At 34.2% G+C, this 14,044-nt stretch overlaps 1 protein-coding gene across 8 annotated transcripts in view; it reads right to left on the bottom strand.

Annotated features, from left to right (window-relative positions):
• Window positions 1-10,123, bottom strand: part of LOC129220044 (cytokine-like nuclear factor N-PAC) — a 43,631-nt gene extending 33,508 nt beyond the window's left edge. For 3 of the 8 annotated variants that reach the window (XM_054854378.1, XM_054854376.1, XM_054854384.1), the window contains exons 1-2: window positions 9,833-10,123; window positions 270-895 (exon numbers count right to left, since the gene is read on the bottom strand). Coding sequence is in view for 1 of the 8 variants with exons in the window: in XM_054854384.1 (XP_054710359.1) it covers window positions 270-299 (30 nt within the window). In the remaining 7 variants the exon portion in view is untranslated. Of the gene's footprint in view, window positions 1-269; window positions 896-9,606; window positions 9,684-9,832 lie in introns of those variants that run through there. The other 5 variants (XM_054854380.1, XM_054854377.1, XM_054854381.1 and 2 more) reach the window with 4 other exon arrangements.
• Between the last annotated feature and the right edge of the window lie 3,921 nt (window positions 10,124-14,044).

Raw genomic sequence — 14,044 nt, 5'->3', positions numbered from 1 at the left:
TATGATAATTTGCTTTGTAAAATGTTCTTAGAATTGAAACAGAAAAAGAACAAAATCAAATTTTCGAAAAATTGCTTCGAGGTGCTCACCACTAGGGTGACGGCACGTAACTTTGCGGCTTATGCGCGAACTAAAAACTGTAAAGAAATATAAATCTTTTCAAAGATTTATTAAAATACTATTAAAAGAAAGCAATTAAACAGGATTAGAACAAAAAATTTTAACATTTGGATTTTTATAACAATATTTAAAAATTGACAATTTTTTACCTTTTTTTTCAAACTTTGCTGCCAATGCATGATCTGAAGACATGAATATTAATTTCTTTTATTATTTTTCCCATGTTTAGGATGGCCATACACAGCTTTTTTTTTTTGCTATTAGAAGTTGCTTATTAAAAATTATCTTTTTTTGGCCCATCCTAATGGTCAACTTCACAGGTTTTACTGTATATTTTTAAAAATAAACTCACGTCAATTTGGTTTACTTAAAGTGACACTTGGGTTTTTCGTTTTGACACTTACAAAACTTATCCTATGTTATTTCTAACACTAGATCTTCTTATTATCCATTCACAGGTTTAGCAACAAAATTTTAAAGGTTACAGGACACTATGATCACAATCAGTCCCTACTATATTAATGAATGCCTTATTTCTAGTTTTAGAAATAGCTGAAAACCCGCAGAGTAATGGAAATATTTTACTTCAGTAATGTGCCAAGCTTTTCTTGAATAAGAATTCTGCTGAAGACTAGGTCATCAAATTTTAAAAGCTATCAAGACCTTTGATAAATCAGTTATAAGAATGCTCAAAAGAATCCGAAATTAATCCATCAGGGGTCACACTCAGTTGGACAGATTTATAGCAGTTTTTGCAACAGGGAAATCAAGTTTTCTAACAGAACAAACCACTTTCATAGCAGGGAAAACAAAGTTTTGGAGCAGAAAAATCTTTTAAAGCAGGGGGGGGGGGGGATAGCAAACATTTTTTTATGCTTTAAAAATAAATACAAAAATACAATACAAATACAATAGTAACAACTAGCAACAGGCTCTGGGCCTAGCTAGACTGGTCCTAGTGAATTTACAATCCCCAGTGAAGATCAATGGCCCTCTTAAAACTATCTACTCCCATACTCATTACCACCTCTTCCGGTAAGCTGTTCCAAGGTTCCACTACCCTGCTAAAATAATAATTTTTCCCAATATTCATGTTAGTCTGAGATTTAAATAGCTTAAAATAATGACCCCTTGTCCTGTTTTCAGTGCTAAACTTCAGCCCCGTATTACTTTCATTTTAATAAATTTAAACAACTGAATCATGTCCCCTCGGTCTCTTCTTTGCTCAAGACTGTACTTTTTTAGCCTTCTAAGCCTGGAATCATAGTCTAAATGAGAAAGTCCATTTATTAGCCTTGTAGCCCACTTTTGAACCCTTTCCAATACATCAATATTTTTCTTAAGATAAGGAGACAAAAACTGAACAGCATATTCCAAATGAGGTCTTACCAAACTTCTATATAAGGGCAGAAGAACTTCTTTAGATTTGTTTGAAATAGATCTATTGATAAACCCAAGCATTTTATTGGCTTTGTTATTAGCTATGCTGCACTGTATTGGCTAAACTTTAAATCCTGACTTATTAAGACCCCCAGATCAGTAACTTTTTCTGCCTAACTAATGACTGAACCTTGCAAATAATAACTTGTACACTTATTTCCATGCCCTAAGTGTAGCACTTGACATTTCCCAACATTAACAGCCATACCCCATTTATCAGCCCACTTCATAATACGATCTAGATCCCCTTGCAGCTGATTTGCTTGTTCTTCACTTTCTACACTCCCCATAACTTTGACATCATCAGCAAAACAATTCATGTTCCCAGAAATATTTTTATAAATATCGTTCATAAAAACAATGAACAAAACAGGCCCTAACACTGATCCTTGAGGAACCCCGCTTAAAACCTCACTCCAATTAGAATAATTTCCCCTTACAACTACCCTTTGTTTCCTTCCGGTCAGCCAGTTTTTTACTCAAATGAAAGTTTTCCCTCCTATTCCTATATCAGCTAATTTGCTAAGTAGAGCAACATGCAGTACCTTATCGAAAGCTTTTTGAAAATCAACGTAAACAACATCTACAAGCTTCTTATTGTCCAAAGCCATTGTAACTTTGTCATAGAAATGTAATAAATTAGTTGCACAAGATTTACCTTTCCTGAAACCGTACTGAAAACTAGTCAATAGATTATTAGTCTCTAAAAAATTTACTATCTTAATTTTTATCAATGTTTCAAAAATTTTGCAAACCACCGAAGTTAGACTCACAGGTCTATAATTTCTCGCACTCCCTTTAGACCCTTTCTTGAAGAGCAGTGTAATGTTAGCCAGCTTCCAGTCCTCTGGCACTGTCCCCGAGTTATAAGAAGCATTGAAAATATTTACAATTACATCTGCTAATTCCTCTGCACATTTGCTTGCTGTTTTTTTCTTTTTGCTTTGCAATACTTTTAATATATGGGCAATTCCATGGTGTCAGTCGTAAAAAATGAAGAAAAATTTCTCAGTTTTAATTCCATTTACCAAATATAAACTGTTCCAAAATGATTAAATTTATTTAAAAGATACTTGATACATCCCACTGAATAAAAAATCATGTCAGTTTTTCAAAATAGATCCCTAAAGTATAAATTTAAAAAATTTAAAGAGTTGGTGTCGGGCATAGACACACAAATAGTAAAATTGATGGTTCACTTAAAAATTATTAAAAGTCTGTGAATTTGCTTGCATTTTAATTTTAAAAACAGTTTATTTCTAAAGTATACTTATGATTGAAGAAGCATATTTCAGTTTTCAAATGATATTATAAAGAATAACATTGATCATGACATGTTAGATGTAACTGTGAACCGCACGCAAAAGTGATGCACGTATAGTCGTTTTCCAAATGTTTAAATTAATTAGTTGGTTTTAAATAAATGTATTGCGTTGTTTTGTACATGTTTGGTTCCTACTTTTAATATCGCTCTCTAAATGAATAAACCAACTGACATGGTGTCAGGAGTTAAAACCAATATAGTAAGTGGATTGCAAAACCATTAGAGACGTTTTGGTTTTCTTTAAATGAGCGTTTAATTTTCACGAAGGAAATTATTAAACATTGAAGATCCTACAGTGGATAAATTTTGTTAAGAAGTAATCAACCACAATTAAAAATGGATTCGTTCCGTGCTCCTGGAGAACTTAATTTCTCATCAGGAAATTTAAAAGAATCATGGAAAAAGTGGAAACAACAGTTAGAAAATTATTTGGTAGCGACAGAAAAAGACGCCAAATCCGACAAAACGAAAATCGCCATTTTGTTGAATTTATTGGGAAATCAAGGCTTAGAAATATTTAACACGTTCAATTTTGACGGCGATTCTTCCAAAAGTGATAATTTCGAAGATGTTATTGCAAAATTTGAGGCCTATTGCTCGCCAAAGCAGAACGTAGTTTTTGAACGCTACAAGTTTTTTTCTTGCAGCCAAAAAGAGGGACAGTTATTCGATAACTATTTAATTCAGTTGAAAACCTTAGCGTCGACTTGTGAATTTGAAGAACAAACAGATGGACTAATCCGTGACAGGATTGTACTTGGGATACGTAACCAAGGACTTAAAGAAAGATTGTTAAGGGAGCCAAGCCTAACTTTAATCAAAGCAGCTAAATTTGTCCGCGCAGCAGAAACGAGCCAAGAGCATTTAAGGTTGATGAAAGGCGCTGAAGCACCGATATTTAATGAAACTAGCGTGGATGTCGTCCAGCGGAAAAAGTTTACTAAGAAAAATTTGCCTGTTAAATCGTCACAAAATGCTGAGTTTGATTGCAAGAAATGCAGAAGACGTCATAAAGCGAGACAGTGTCCGGCATATGGAAAGAAATGCGCCAAATGTAAAAAGGAAAATCATTTTGCTATTGGTTGCCAATCACATGGAAGAAAAGTTGACGAGATTAAACAACAAAGCGAACTTTGTGTTTTTATTGATTCAGTACACTCCGCCAAAGTAAAAGAGACAAATTCATGGAATAAGAATGTAATTTTGTCAAATGATAAGAAAAGTTTAAGTATGAATTTTAAGCTTGATACTGGATCTGATGTCAATATAATTTCTTATAAGGAAATTAGAAGCCTAGTAAGGAAACAAGATCTTAAGCCAACGAGCATTACCCTACTGTCATATGGGAATCATAAAATTATTCCGGAAGGAATTGCTTTATTTAAATGCTCTACAGATAAGCTTAGAGACATTGAACTAGAATTTTACATTGTGAATTTTGAGTCAAAACCTATTTTAGGATTAGATGCATGTAGTAAGTTAATGTTAATTGAAAGAGTTGACGTACTGAAAATTGAAAGTAAACAACAGGTTATTGACCAATTTAAGAGTGTATTCAGTGGAAATGGTAAATTCCCTGATGAACCATACAAGATTGTTTTAAAAGATGATGCTGTTCCAGTTGTACATCTTCCTAGACAGGTACCACAACTACAGGGTAGACTAAAAGAGCCACTTCATCCTCACGATATTTCTTACAGACCATTTGAAAAAGTTGGTTTTGATTTGATGAGTTTTGGAAACAAGTCTTTCTTAGTTTTGATTGACTATTATTCAAAGTGGTTGGAAGTTTGTGAACTTAATGATAAGTCTGCAAATGAAGTTATTGACAAGCTGAAGTCTGTTTTCACAAAATTCGGTGTTTCAGATAAAGTAGTCTCAGATAACATTCCATTTAATAGCTACTTATACAAACAATTTTCCAAAGAATGGGATTTTGAATACGTCTTCATAAGTCCACACTATTCACCTAGTAATGGTATGGTGGAAAGAGGAGTAGGAATAGTCAAATCTTTATTCAGAAAAGCAAAGGAGGATAACAAAGATTATCATGTAGGTTTAATGGAGTACCGAAATATCCCCATTGCAGGTATAGATCTCTCTCCTGCTCAAATGTTTAACCGAAGGCTCAAAACTAAGTTAACCATAACCAGTAAATTATTAAACGCAGAGCTTTTCAGTAATATAAGAGAAAAATTAGTTCACAGACAGAATAAGCTGAAGTTTTATTACGACAAAAATGCTCATTCGTTACAAGATCTCAAAGCAGGAGATAATGTGACAATAAGAAATTACGCAAATAAGACTTGGGAACCAGCTCAAATAGTACATAAGTTAAAATCTGTTCCAAGATCCTATATAGTTAAAAACAGTTATGGTAAAACGTTAAGAAGAAACCGTAGAGACATCAGGAAAGTAAATTTGCAGTTTAAAGAACAAACATATCAAAATATTTCCGCATCAAATGATAATATCAATGAAATTCCTGATAATAACAGCAGCCTTAATGACGATGGAGATACTCACACTGATGTCAGCAATAGAACAACTGTGAACAATGATAACTGTATTCGAACCAGAAGTGGATGAATATCAAGGCGTCCTGCCGAGGCCTTCGAGATAAAAAGGCCATCCAACTAGCAAATGACGTCATCGTTTGTCGATCCACAATGATATTGGGAAGGGAGCACTTCGATTAATATTTTGGTTAAATAAAACAATTTGGTTTATTTATTATTGTCTTCTGTTATTCAAGTAGCATTACAAGTTCTACTTTTTCATTTGAAAACATAAAAAGGAACCGATAATCATACATTAAAAATACACTGAGCTTAATTCATAGTCTTACAAAGTATTCAAATAACTAAACACGATTTTATTTTACAATCATGTTAAAACAAAGTGATAAATAAACACAGTTTTATTTTTCATTAGAAATTGTTTTTTAACTAATCGCATTTTAAGTACTCGTATATTGTATTGAAACATTAAGTCTTAAGAAGTATTCAAATAAATAAATGAACTTTCATTTTACAATTACATCAAAACAAAAAATAATATTACTATTGTATTTGAATAAGAATTAAATGAAATTTTAAAAAATAAATAAACATTTTTACTTAAGTAAACGGGAAACAGGACTGCAATATGTTTCAAAGACATAACATCAAATTAAAGTACATAATACCAGATTATTAATGTTAACTTAGCTGAGCAAATTTATGCTTTTAAAAAGACGTGAATGCTTGGGTGCCATCCCCAAAGTAGACGGTGCCCTACCCCCTTCAATTATGAAACCTTCAAAAAAAAAAAAAAAACATCTCCATCTCCCTTAAAATTTTAAGGGCACAGTTATTTATAACTATAGCCGTTGAAAAGCTATCATTACTATGAGACTATGATTCCGACCCCCCCCCCCCTTCGGTGGGCACTCTCGAAAAATTACACAGGAATTCAACTTGAAAAACGTTAATTAAAGAATGAATGATACATCATGAATACTGTATGTTGTATATCAAAAAATGTATTCAATATCTAAACAGCCTTTTTTTTTTTTTTTGGAATTCGGCTACTTTCCCATTTTTAGCTTTTTTTGCTGCTAATGATTCTTGTGTGTGTGTGTGGGGGGGGGGGGGCTTTAATTGTTCATCATTTTAGGCTTTTGAAAAATTATTTTAAAAAGCATTAATTGATGACAAAGTAATATTTTTCAAAAAACTTTTCATAGAATGACCATTTTAGCAACTTTCTTTAATACTTAAAACCTCATATATGTTAAATTTAGATCAACATTTTGCTAAGTATGCTCTTTTAGGAAATCAATGTGACAGTTTTGTGACAGAGGGAAGGGAGGGGATAACAAGAAGTGTGACATCACGCGTTGTTTATAACAATATGCTCATGTTGAACAGCGTTACATGTAACAAGGAGGAGGGGGGGATTTGTTCAAAAGTTTGTAACATACTTTATAGACAGCCCTTTAATTCAATTTATGTTACAGTTTCAGAGTTCCTGAAAGCTTATTAACAGAAAACCCAAGGAGTTCAAAAAATATGTAGTTCAAGACATTTTGCCCTTTTTAAGCATAAACAAACAAGCATAGAGCATTTGGCAAAAACACGTTGTGTATCCACTGCTCAAAATTAATCTTTCGCAAGCCCAGAAATTATGAATACCGTTAACTTAACCACAATGTGTGCATAAATATCATAAAACCTAAAGACAACAGTGAAAAAAAAACCATATATATATTTTTTAATTTACGCACAGAACCAGCTTGTTTGAATAACATTGCAGGGGCGTAGTTGGGGGGAAATGTTTAAGTATCGAACCCACGACCTCCGGCGTTCAAATCTAATCTTTTATCTCAGAACTACGGAAACCCATCAAGGAATGTTTTTTGGTCAAAATAACACATGCTAGCGTATAAAACAATTTAATCGAAACCGAAAATATAAGATTAGTTCAGTTAAAAGCCTGTTTCAATAAACTTGTTTACATTTTTACTGAATATCAACACCAAGTTACGCTTCTGATAGCAACAAGTATATTCGCAGAAAATTTTGACATATGTATATTGTTAGTTTGGAAAATCCATTTCGAATAAATGCGTGTTCAAAGTTGAAAAAATAAAGAAATAAAAAGTTGCAAGTTAACCGTTTCAAATATTAAAGCAGTATGCTGAAATTACAAATTACAGACAAAGATATCGGAAAGGAAACTGACAATTGTTTGTGTAATGGAGGAAAACTTAAGAAATCTTAACTGCATAAAATGTAAATTTGTTTATCTGAGAAAAGAGTACTTACCTCCGAACTTTAAAATTTATTCTATGAGGCGTCCAACTTTTTGCTTTACATGCAGGTTGTTCGGCAGCGGAACTCGCTGACTCACTTTTCATTCAGCAGACACTTAAGACTTATATTATACATATATTTTTTAATTGCCTCTACATTCCGGTACGTGGGAAGGAAGAGATAAATCCAACAGAATTGTATTCAAAAATGTGCATCCGAAGTTACATATTTCCTATTTCATCTATATCAACCAGAGCAAGCAACACTACTGGTAAACTGCACTGTTTTTAAGTTTCGCGCCAAGTTCAAAGATCGACTACTGGTGGCGTAACGAAGCGGGGGGGAGGGGAGTTGTCTGGCCTGGTTATCACGTGGGTCTCGGTCCTGCTTATTTAAAAGATTATGTAACTCAATCTTATTTTGCTTTTGTACTTAAAATTTCAAATAACTTATTATCTTAAAAGGGGGGATGTTAGATGTAACTGTGAACCGCACGCAAAAGTGATGCACCTACAGTCGTTTTCCAAATGTTTAAATTAATTAGTTGGTTTTAAATAAATGTATTGCGTTGTTTTGTACATGTTTGGCTCCTACTTTTAATATCGCTCTCTAAATGAATAAACCAACTGACATGGTTAATCACAGTGATTAGTTTTGCATATATTTGGGTTACGTGGAATTTTTTTTTCTAGGTGAGAGAACGTAGTAAAAAAAAATCTGAAAAATATTTGTTTGAGAGTTTAGAGCAGCATTTTTCAAAGAGTTTCCCGGTTAGCATATATTTTTTTTATGATCATTAAGCATTCATGTACACAGTTTAACTTACAGTGCATACTGCAATCAGAATTTTTGAATAAAATATTGTTCTAAACTTTTAGAGGAGGTGGGACTCCTCCTCTACTTCACCCGTTTACTCCCTCTACGAGCCCCACTTATCCTGTAAAATTTTCGCTATAAGAGGTCCCCACACTATGTGGTAAGTAGTTCCCCCCATAACAGGGAGGGTTTGAAAATCAAAAGCAACTTTGACGTAATATTTGTATCAGTGGAAAAGAAGACAACTATGATGACATAGTTCAGCTACAAAAGCTGGCGATTAGTTATTTGTGAAACTTACCTGATAGAAAACCATCAAGATTTATATGGGTTGAATGTTGATAATGATTCTTCCTTAGCCAACTTTACATAGACGTAGTCATTTAGTGTTTCCAATTGCTTTTACCACTCACAGTTTTGGCAAATTTGCCAAAATTGATCTTGATCAACTGTATTACGTTCATTCAACACACCTTTTCTCAAAAGGGGTCCTACTTACTGCTAGCAACCCTAAATGTATTATACAGTAAATTCACTAAGTTGTTTTTTATGCATGTTTCACTTTAACTTCGAAATTAAAGGCCAAAAAAGGAGAAACACAGTTGAAAACATACGTTGTTTAAAGGAATATTAACAGTGTCGGACATAAAAACAATTTTACGTCCGATACTTAAGATTTTAGTAAAAAATATTCACTTGTTACAAAAAGAAAACAGGTTACATCATTGAGATTGAAAATCTCACTTTGTACCCAAAAATACATGTATGTAGCTCTAGCTTTAAAATTATTGGCTCAGCATAATTAACTGCACATTTTGATGTAGGACATAAAACACTTAATGTACCCCAGAGGGATTCTTTTACAAATCAAAATAAATTATATTTTGACACATTTTTGCAACATCCCCAGCAACACATTGTATCTTTAAATGGTTATTCATCTCAATTCATAATATTAGTATAAATATATTTTTTGGAAAAAACAGAATTTCTTCAAGAGTCACCAAATACGGTTTGAAAATAATACTCAAGATGTTGACCTTAGTTTAACCTCCTGTAACTTATTTATAACTGAAGTGATCAAATTTTAGACAGGCATTTCATCTTTACCTTTAAAATGACACCTTATTTGTTTAGAAATTTTTATTATCTGGTTGACCTTATCATGGAACTGCCCATATGCCAAATATGTTCAATATGTGTCGCACTCATGCATGAATAAAACTACAAAAACCATAAAACATGATTGATTATGTTCATTCAAATGGTTTGCTTCATTCATTCAAAAAAATTTTGTTAAAAGAGCGATTTTTTCGATATTTTTATATTTAATTACCTAATGAAACATACTGTTCAAAGCTTTATAAAACCTTAACCACATATAAAATAGTAAATTTCACTTTCAAATTAATTTTCTGACTTTTTGTTCTATAAAATGAAGTTTTTTTTTCTTCTATTTTTTGAAAAATCAACGCCTTTACAACACAACCGATTCACACAAGAAGAAATCAACGGTTTTTTTTTACATAAGGAACGCAAAATGAAAACATCAAAGTAGTTTCGATCAGCAACACTTTTTTTAAGCACCAAAAATTAATTTACGCATCACTCAACAACAATGACTTTATTTTGGTTACATTCGGAAAGCAAGCGTTTGGCAACCCGGCGCAGGAATTTGTAAGAATGTCATCGATAGTGAGGAAACCGTAGTCTACGGAGGAAACTAAAGAGCTTCTTATATTGGCCGCAAACAGCGCTATTTTCTATTCTATTTCTATTTCTATTCAAGAGTCACAACTGACTACAACTGTATTTATGTCGAGGTCTGCATACTAGTGCCTTGCCTCCATTATTTTATATACCGATAGATGGCAGCACCATCACCGGATCGAACAGTTAATGAGAATTTAGAACTAGTCCAAGAGCTAATAGCTACCTGGTACTAGCACCCCCAGAGGTATCGTTTCACTTGGAGGACATTGAGACCACGAGCATATTTAACGTCGCCCAGTCCCCTTTAATGACGACGGTGGGTCTTCGACCAGCGGGGATCGAACCCGAGCCCCTCCGGCCCCGAGTCCAATGCCCTACCGATCAGGCTACCACGGCCCTAACAGCGCTATTTGACGGCAGATTTTTTTTAACTTCTCAATCTCAGCATTAGCCCGATCGGTAGAGTGTCGGATTCGGGGCCGGAGGGTCCTGAGTTCGAACCTCGATGGTCGAAGACCCACCGTCGTCATTAAAGGGGACTGGGCGACGTTAAATATGCTCGTGGTCTCAATGTCCTCCAAGTGAAACGATACCTCTGGGGGTGCTAGCACCAGGTAGCTATTAGCTCTTGGACTAGTTCTAAATTCTCATTAACTGTTCGATGCGGTGATGGTGCTGCCATCTATCGGTATATAAAATAATGGAGGCAAGGCACTTAGTATGCAGTCCTCGACATAAATACAGTTGTAGTTAGTTATGACTCTGAATAGGAATAGGATAGAAGTTGCTTCTCGAAAATATCCTTTTTTCGGTCCACCCTAAATACAGTTAAATCCCCTTTTAGGGAACATCGTTGTAACAAAAATTCTGTTGCAACGAAAACTCCTGAGATACCGAAATTTATTAGCATAGGGTCACTGTAATTTCGAGACAACGAAATTTCGCTAGCAAAATCTTCACATTGGTCCCTTCAGCTTCTTTATAAAACCAGAATTCGTCTGTATTACCAAGTTAGAATTGACATACGCCTGTAATCGATGGTGCTCCAATGGGAGGTCACTGTGACCTCCTAAATATTCCTTTTTTGGCTAATCTTAACTGACAATTCGACAAACTTGGAGACAGTAGCAAAAAAATTTCATTTTTTATTGCTTTTTATTACAAAACTTTCATGTATTATTATTATTTTTTTTTAAATAGTGATGCTTTAAGGTCTCCTGATTAAATGCAAATATGTGTATAGGCTCATAATTCATCATTCGGTAAAATTCGAAGCTGCATGCATTCGGCAAGTTGAAAATTTTCGCCTTCCAACAAATTGAGGTTCAGGGCAACCCTGACTAAAATCAAGGCTGAGTGTGCGCATAGGCGGCTGGTGCCTCAAAAAAGTGTGGGGGGGGCAAAAGCGATGTGAGTGCGTGGGCGGGACACAACACCCTTCAAGCTTCTTTTCTTTTTTATTTTTCGCATAATTGAGCAGTAACATTAGATTTTAACAACATAACAGATAAAATCAACAAGTATTGCATAACAACCCAACCGATTTGCTTCGCTAGCTATGGATTCACAGACCTGCTTGCCCATGAGCTCTAAAATTTCATTTTGAATTTCCTTACTACTGTAAGAAAAATATTTTTCTTTTCCTTTAAAGAATTTTTTAATTAGAGTATTGTCCTTTGAACGGAGATTCAACAGTTCGAAAAAAGTTCCTCTGTTGCTTGCTTCTTCCTTTTCGTCATGTCCTCTTAACGCAATGCCTTGTCTGGCACAAAACAACAAAGTTTCACAAACGGACTCGAGATACTTTTTGTTTTCTTCAATTTCGATTGCTCTTTGGGAGATTAGTTGAACACACACGCTCCCTTGTCTCAATGAAGTTTTATATGCTCTGAGTCTCTCAGCAGACGACTTATGAGCTTCACTGTTTCCGTGGGCTTTGAATTTCTCAACACCTTTTTTCCAGTTTTGAAATCCTATTTCTGTGAATGTTTTTTCTGCACAACCTTGAAGTTCATTTTGGTACATTCGACATGGAAAACAAAATGCCTTGTTCAGTTCTCCATAATATTCCAACCATGGAAATTGGTCGAACCAGTTTTTCTGGAATTCCCTCCCATTATTAACTGGATATTGAATGTCCAAAGGCTGATGCGGGCCTTCATTAACTTCATTTTTTCTGATATCATGGTTGTCGCAAGATGTCGTGTCTTCATTAACCATCGAGTCTTCTGTATTTGTATTGATTGACGTCGTTGGCATGGAATCAGACAGTGTTGCATTGAAATTTAAAAAATCCGCGTCTTTCGATTGACTTTCACCTGTATTTTCCACAGTAGGAATCTTGCGGAAACATGCACTAATAGTAGGTTGGTTTTTAAGTCGCTTTGCTTTTCGAAACATTTTGCAAAAACAGAGACGAAACAAATGAAGTTTCTAAATGGAAAAAAAAAGGCAGCACCTGCTTCGAATTCGCATTCGAAAATGAAACGTTCAAGTGCTCCTTACAGATGATCGCCCTTTGAATGTTTCGGGATTTCTCATCTCGACCCAGAAGTACATCCCAGAAGTACATACCGGTTAACGGACAGGAGCTGGACACCTTTGTGTGGCACGCGTCAAGCGAACACTTTAAATAATGGACTAGACATGGAGGCACCTGCAGTGACACCGCAGAAAATTGAAAGATAAACATGGTGACCTTGCATGATGTCTCCTCTTTGTGTCGTGGCCGGACACTCCAAATATCTCAGGCAACGCTACACACAATGAGAACTGTCCATCGCATAGGGCTTAGTTCCTCTAGGGACTACGCGGCGCATTCGAAAAGGGTCTCCCATTTATATTGACTCCTAATGCACAGAGCCTCGTAAAAGCTAGCACCGCTATTGCCGTATGAGAAAGGAGTGAATGTGTGGCGCCATTGGCACATCAAACTCCAGACTAAAAAAAAATTTCCGAACGCTTCACCTGTTTTTATGAAGATAGGGACTTCAGACCAAATAAGAATTTCAAAGATGCTTGGTGGACCTGCCCGTTTTTTTTCCAATGGACTATCTTGACACAAAACACAATAAGTATGAAATAAAGGTGTAATATTAATGTCAAAAATCAATTAAAATTTTAGATTATAGGTAATATGGAAATATGAACTAATTTATTAAAAAATGTATTATTTGTCATATTTGAGACAAAGTTCCTTAGTGGGGAGGCACCGATATATGCAAACTGACCTTTTGTGGATTTATCGGTAATAGACAACAGTTGATTTATTAAAATGTACAGTAACTCAATCACCACATATTCATTTATTTATTTTTGAAATTTCAACTTTTCAAAATTGGTTATTATTAGTTCATTCATGTGAGTGATAGTTTATTTTTTATTATTTTCATATTTTTTTGCAAATAATATTTCGAAATTTTACTCAAACTGTGCGTAATGTTTCTTATCATTGTTCATAAAATTTCATTCTGTTAATTGGACAAGAAAATTCAAATATTTGTTTAGTAGTCCATGATTGGCAGGTATTTTAAATTTAGAATTGATTTCTTTTATTATTAGTAGCCATTTAACAACGAACGTTTAATTATTGTAAAAATTATAAAGCAATCTTAAAAAGATCTACACCGTAGGTTAGATAGGACGAAAAGTACTAACACAAGAGACATGTGCAACCTTCCATGCACATATGTACAGATCAATATAATAAATTAAAATGTCTTTACCGTTAATTTTTGTGAAAAAACTTAAAGCATATTTACTAAATTTTATGAAGTCAAAAATTTTTTAATAATACAAAGTTTTGGTTGAATAAAAAGGTACTAAATTGGAAAAT

The sequence above is a fragment of the Uloborus diversus genome, chromosome 4, assembly GCF_026930045.1.
Source record: "Uloborus diversus isolate 005 chromosome 4, Udiv.v.3.1, whole genome shotgun sequence".
In the NCBI taxonomy this organism is placed as follows: domain Eukaryota; kingdom Metazoa; phylum Arthropoda; class Arachnida; order Araneae; family Uloboridae; genus Uloborus; species Uloborus diversus.
This window is presented reverse-complemented; position numbering and strand designations above follow the sequence as displayed.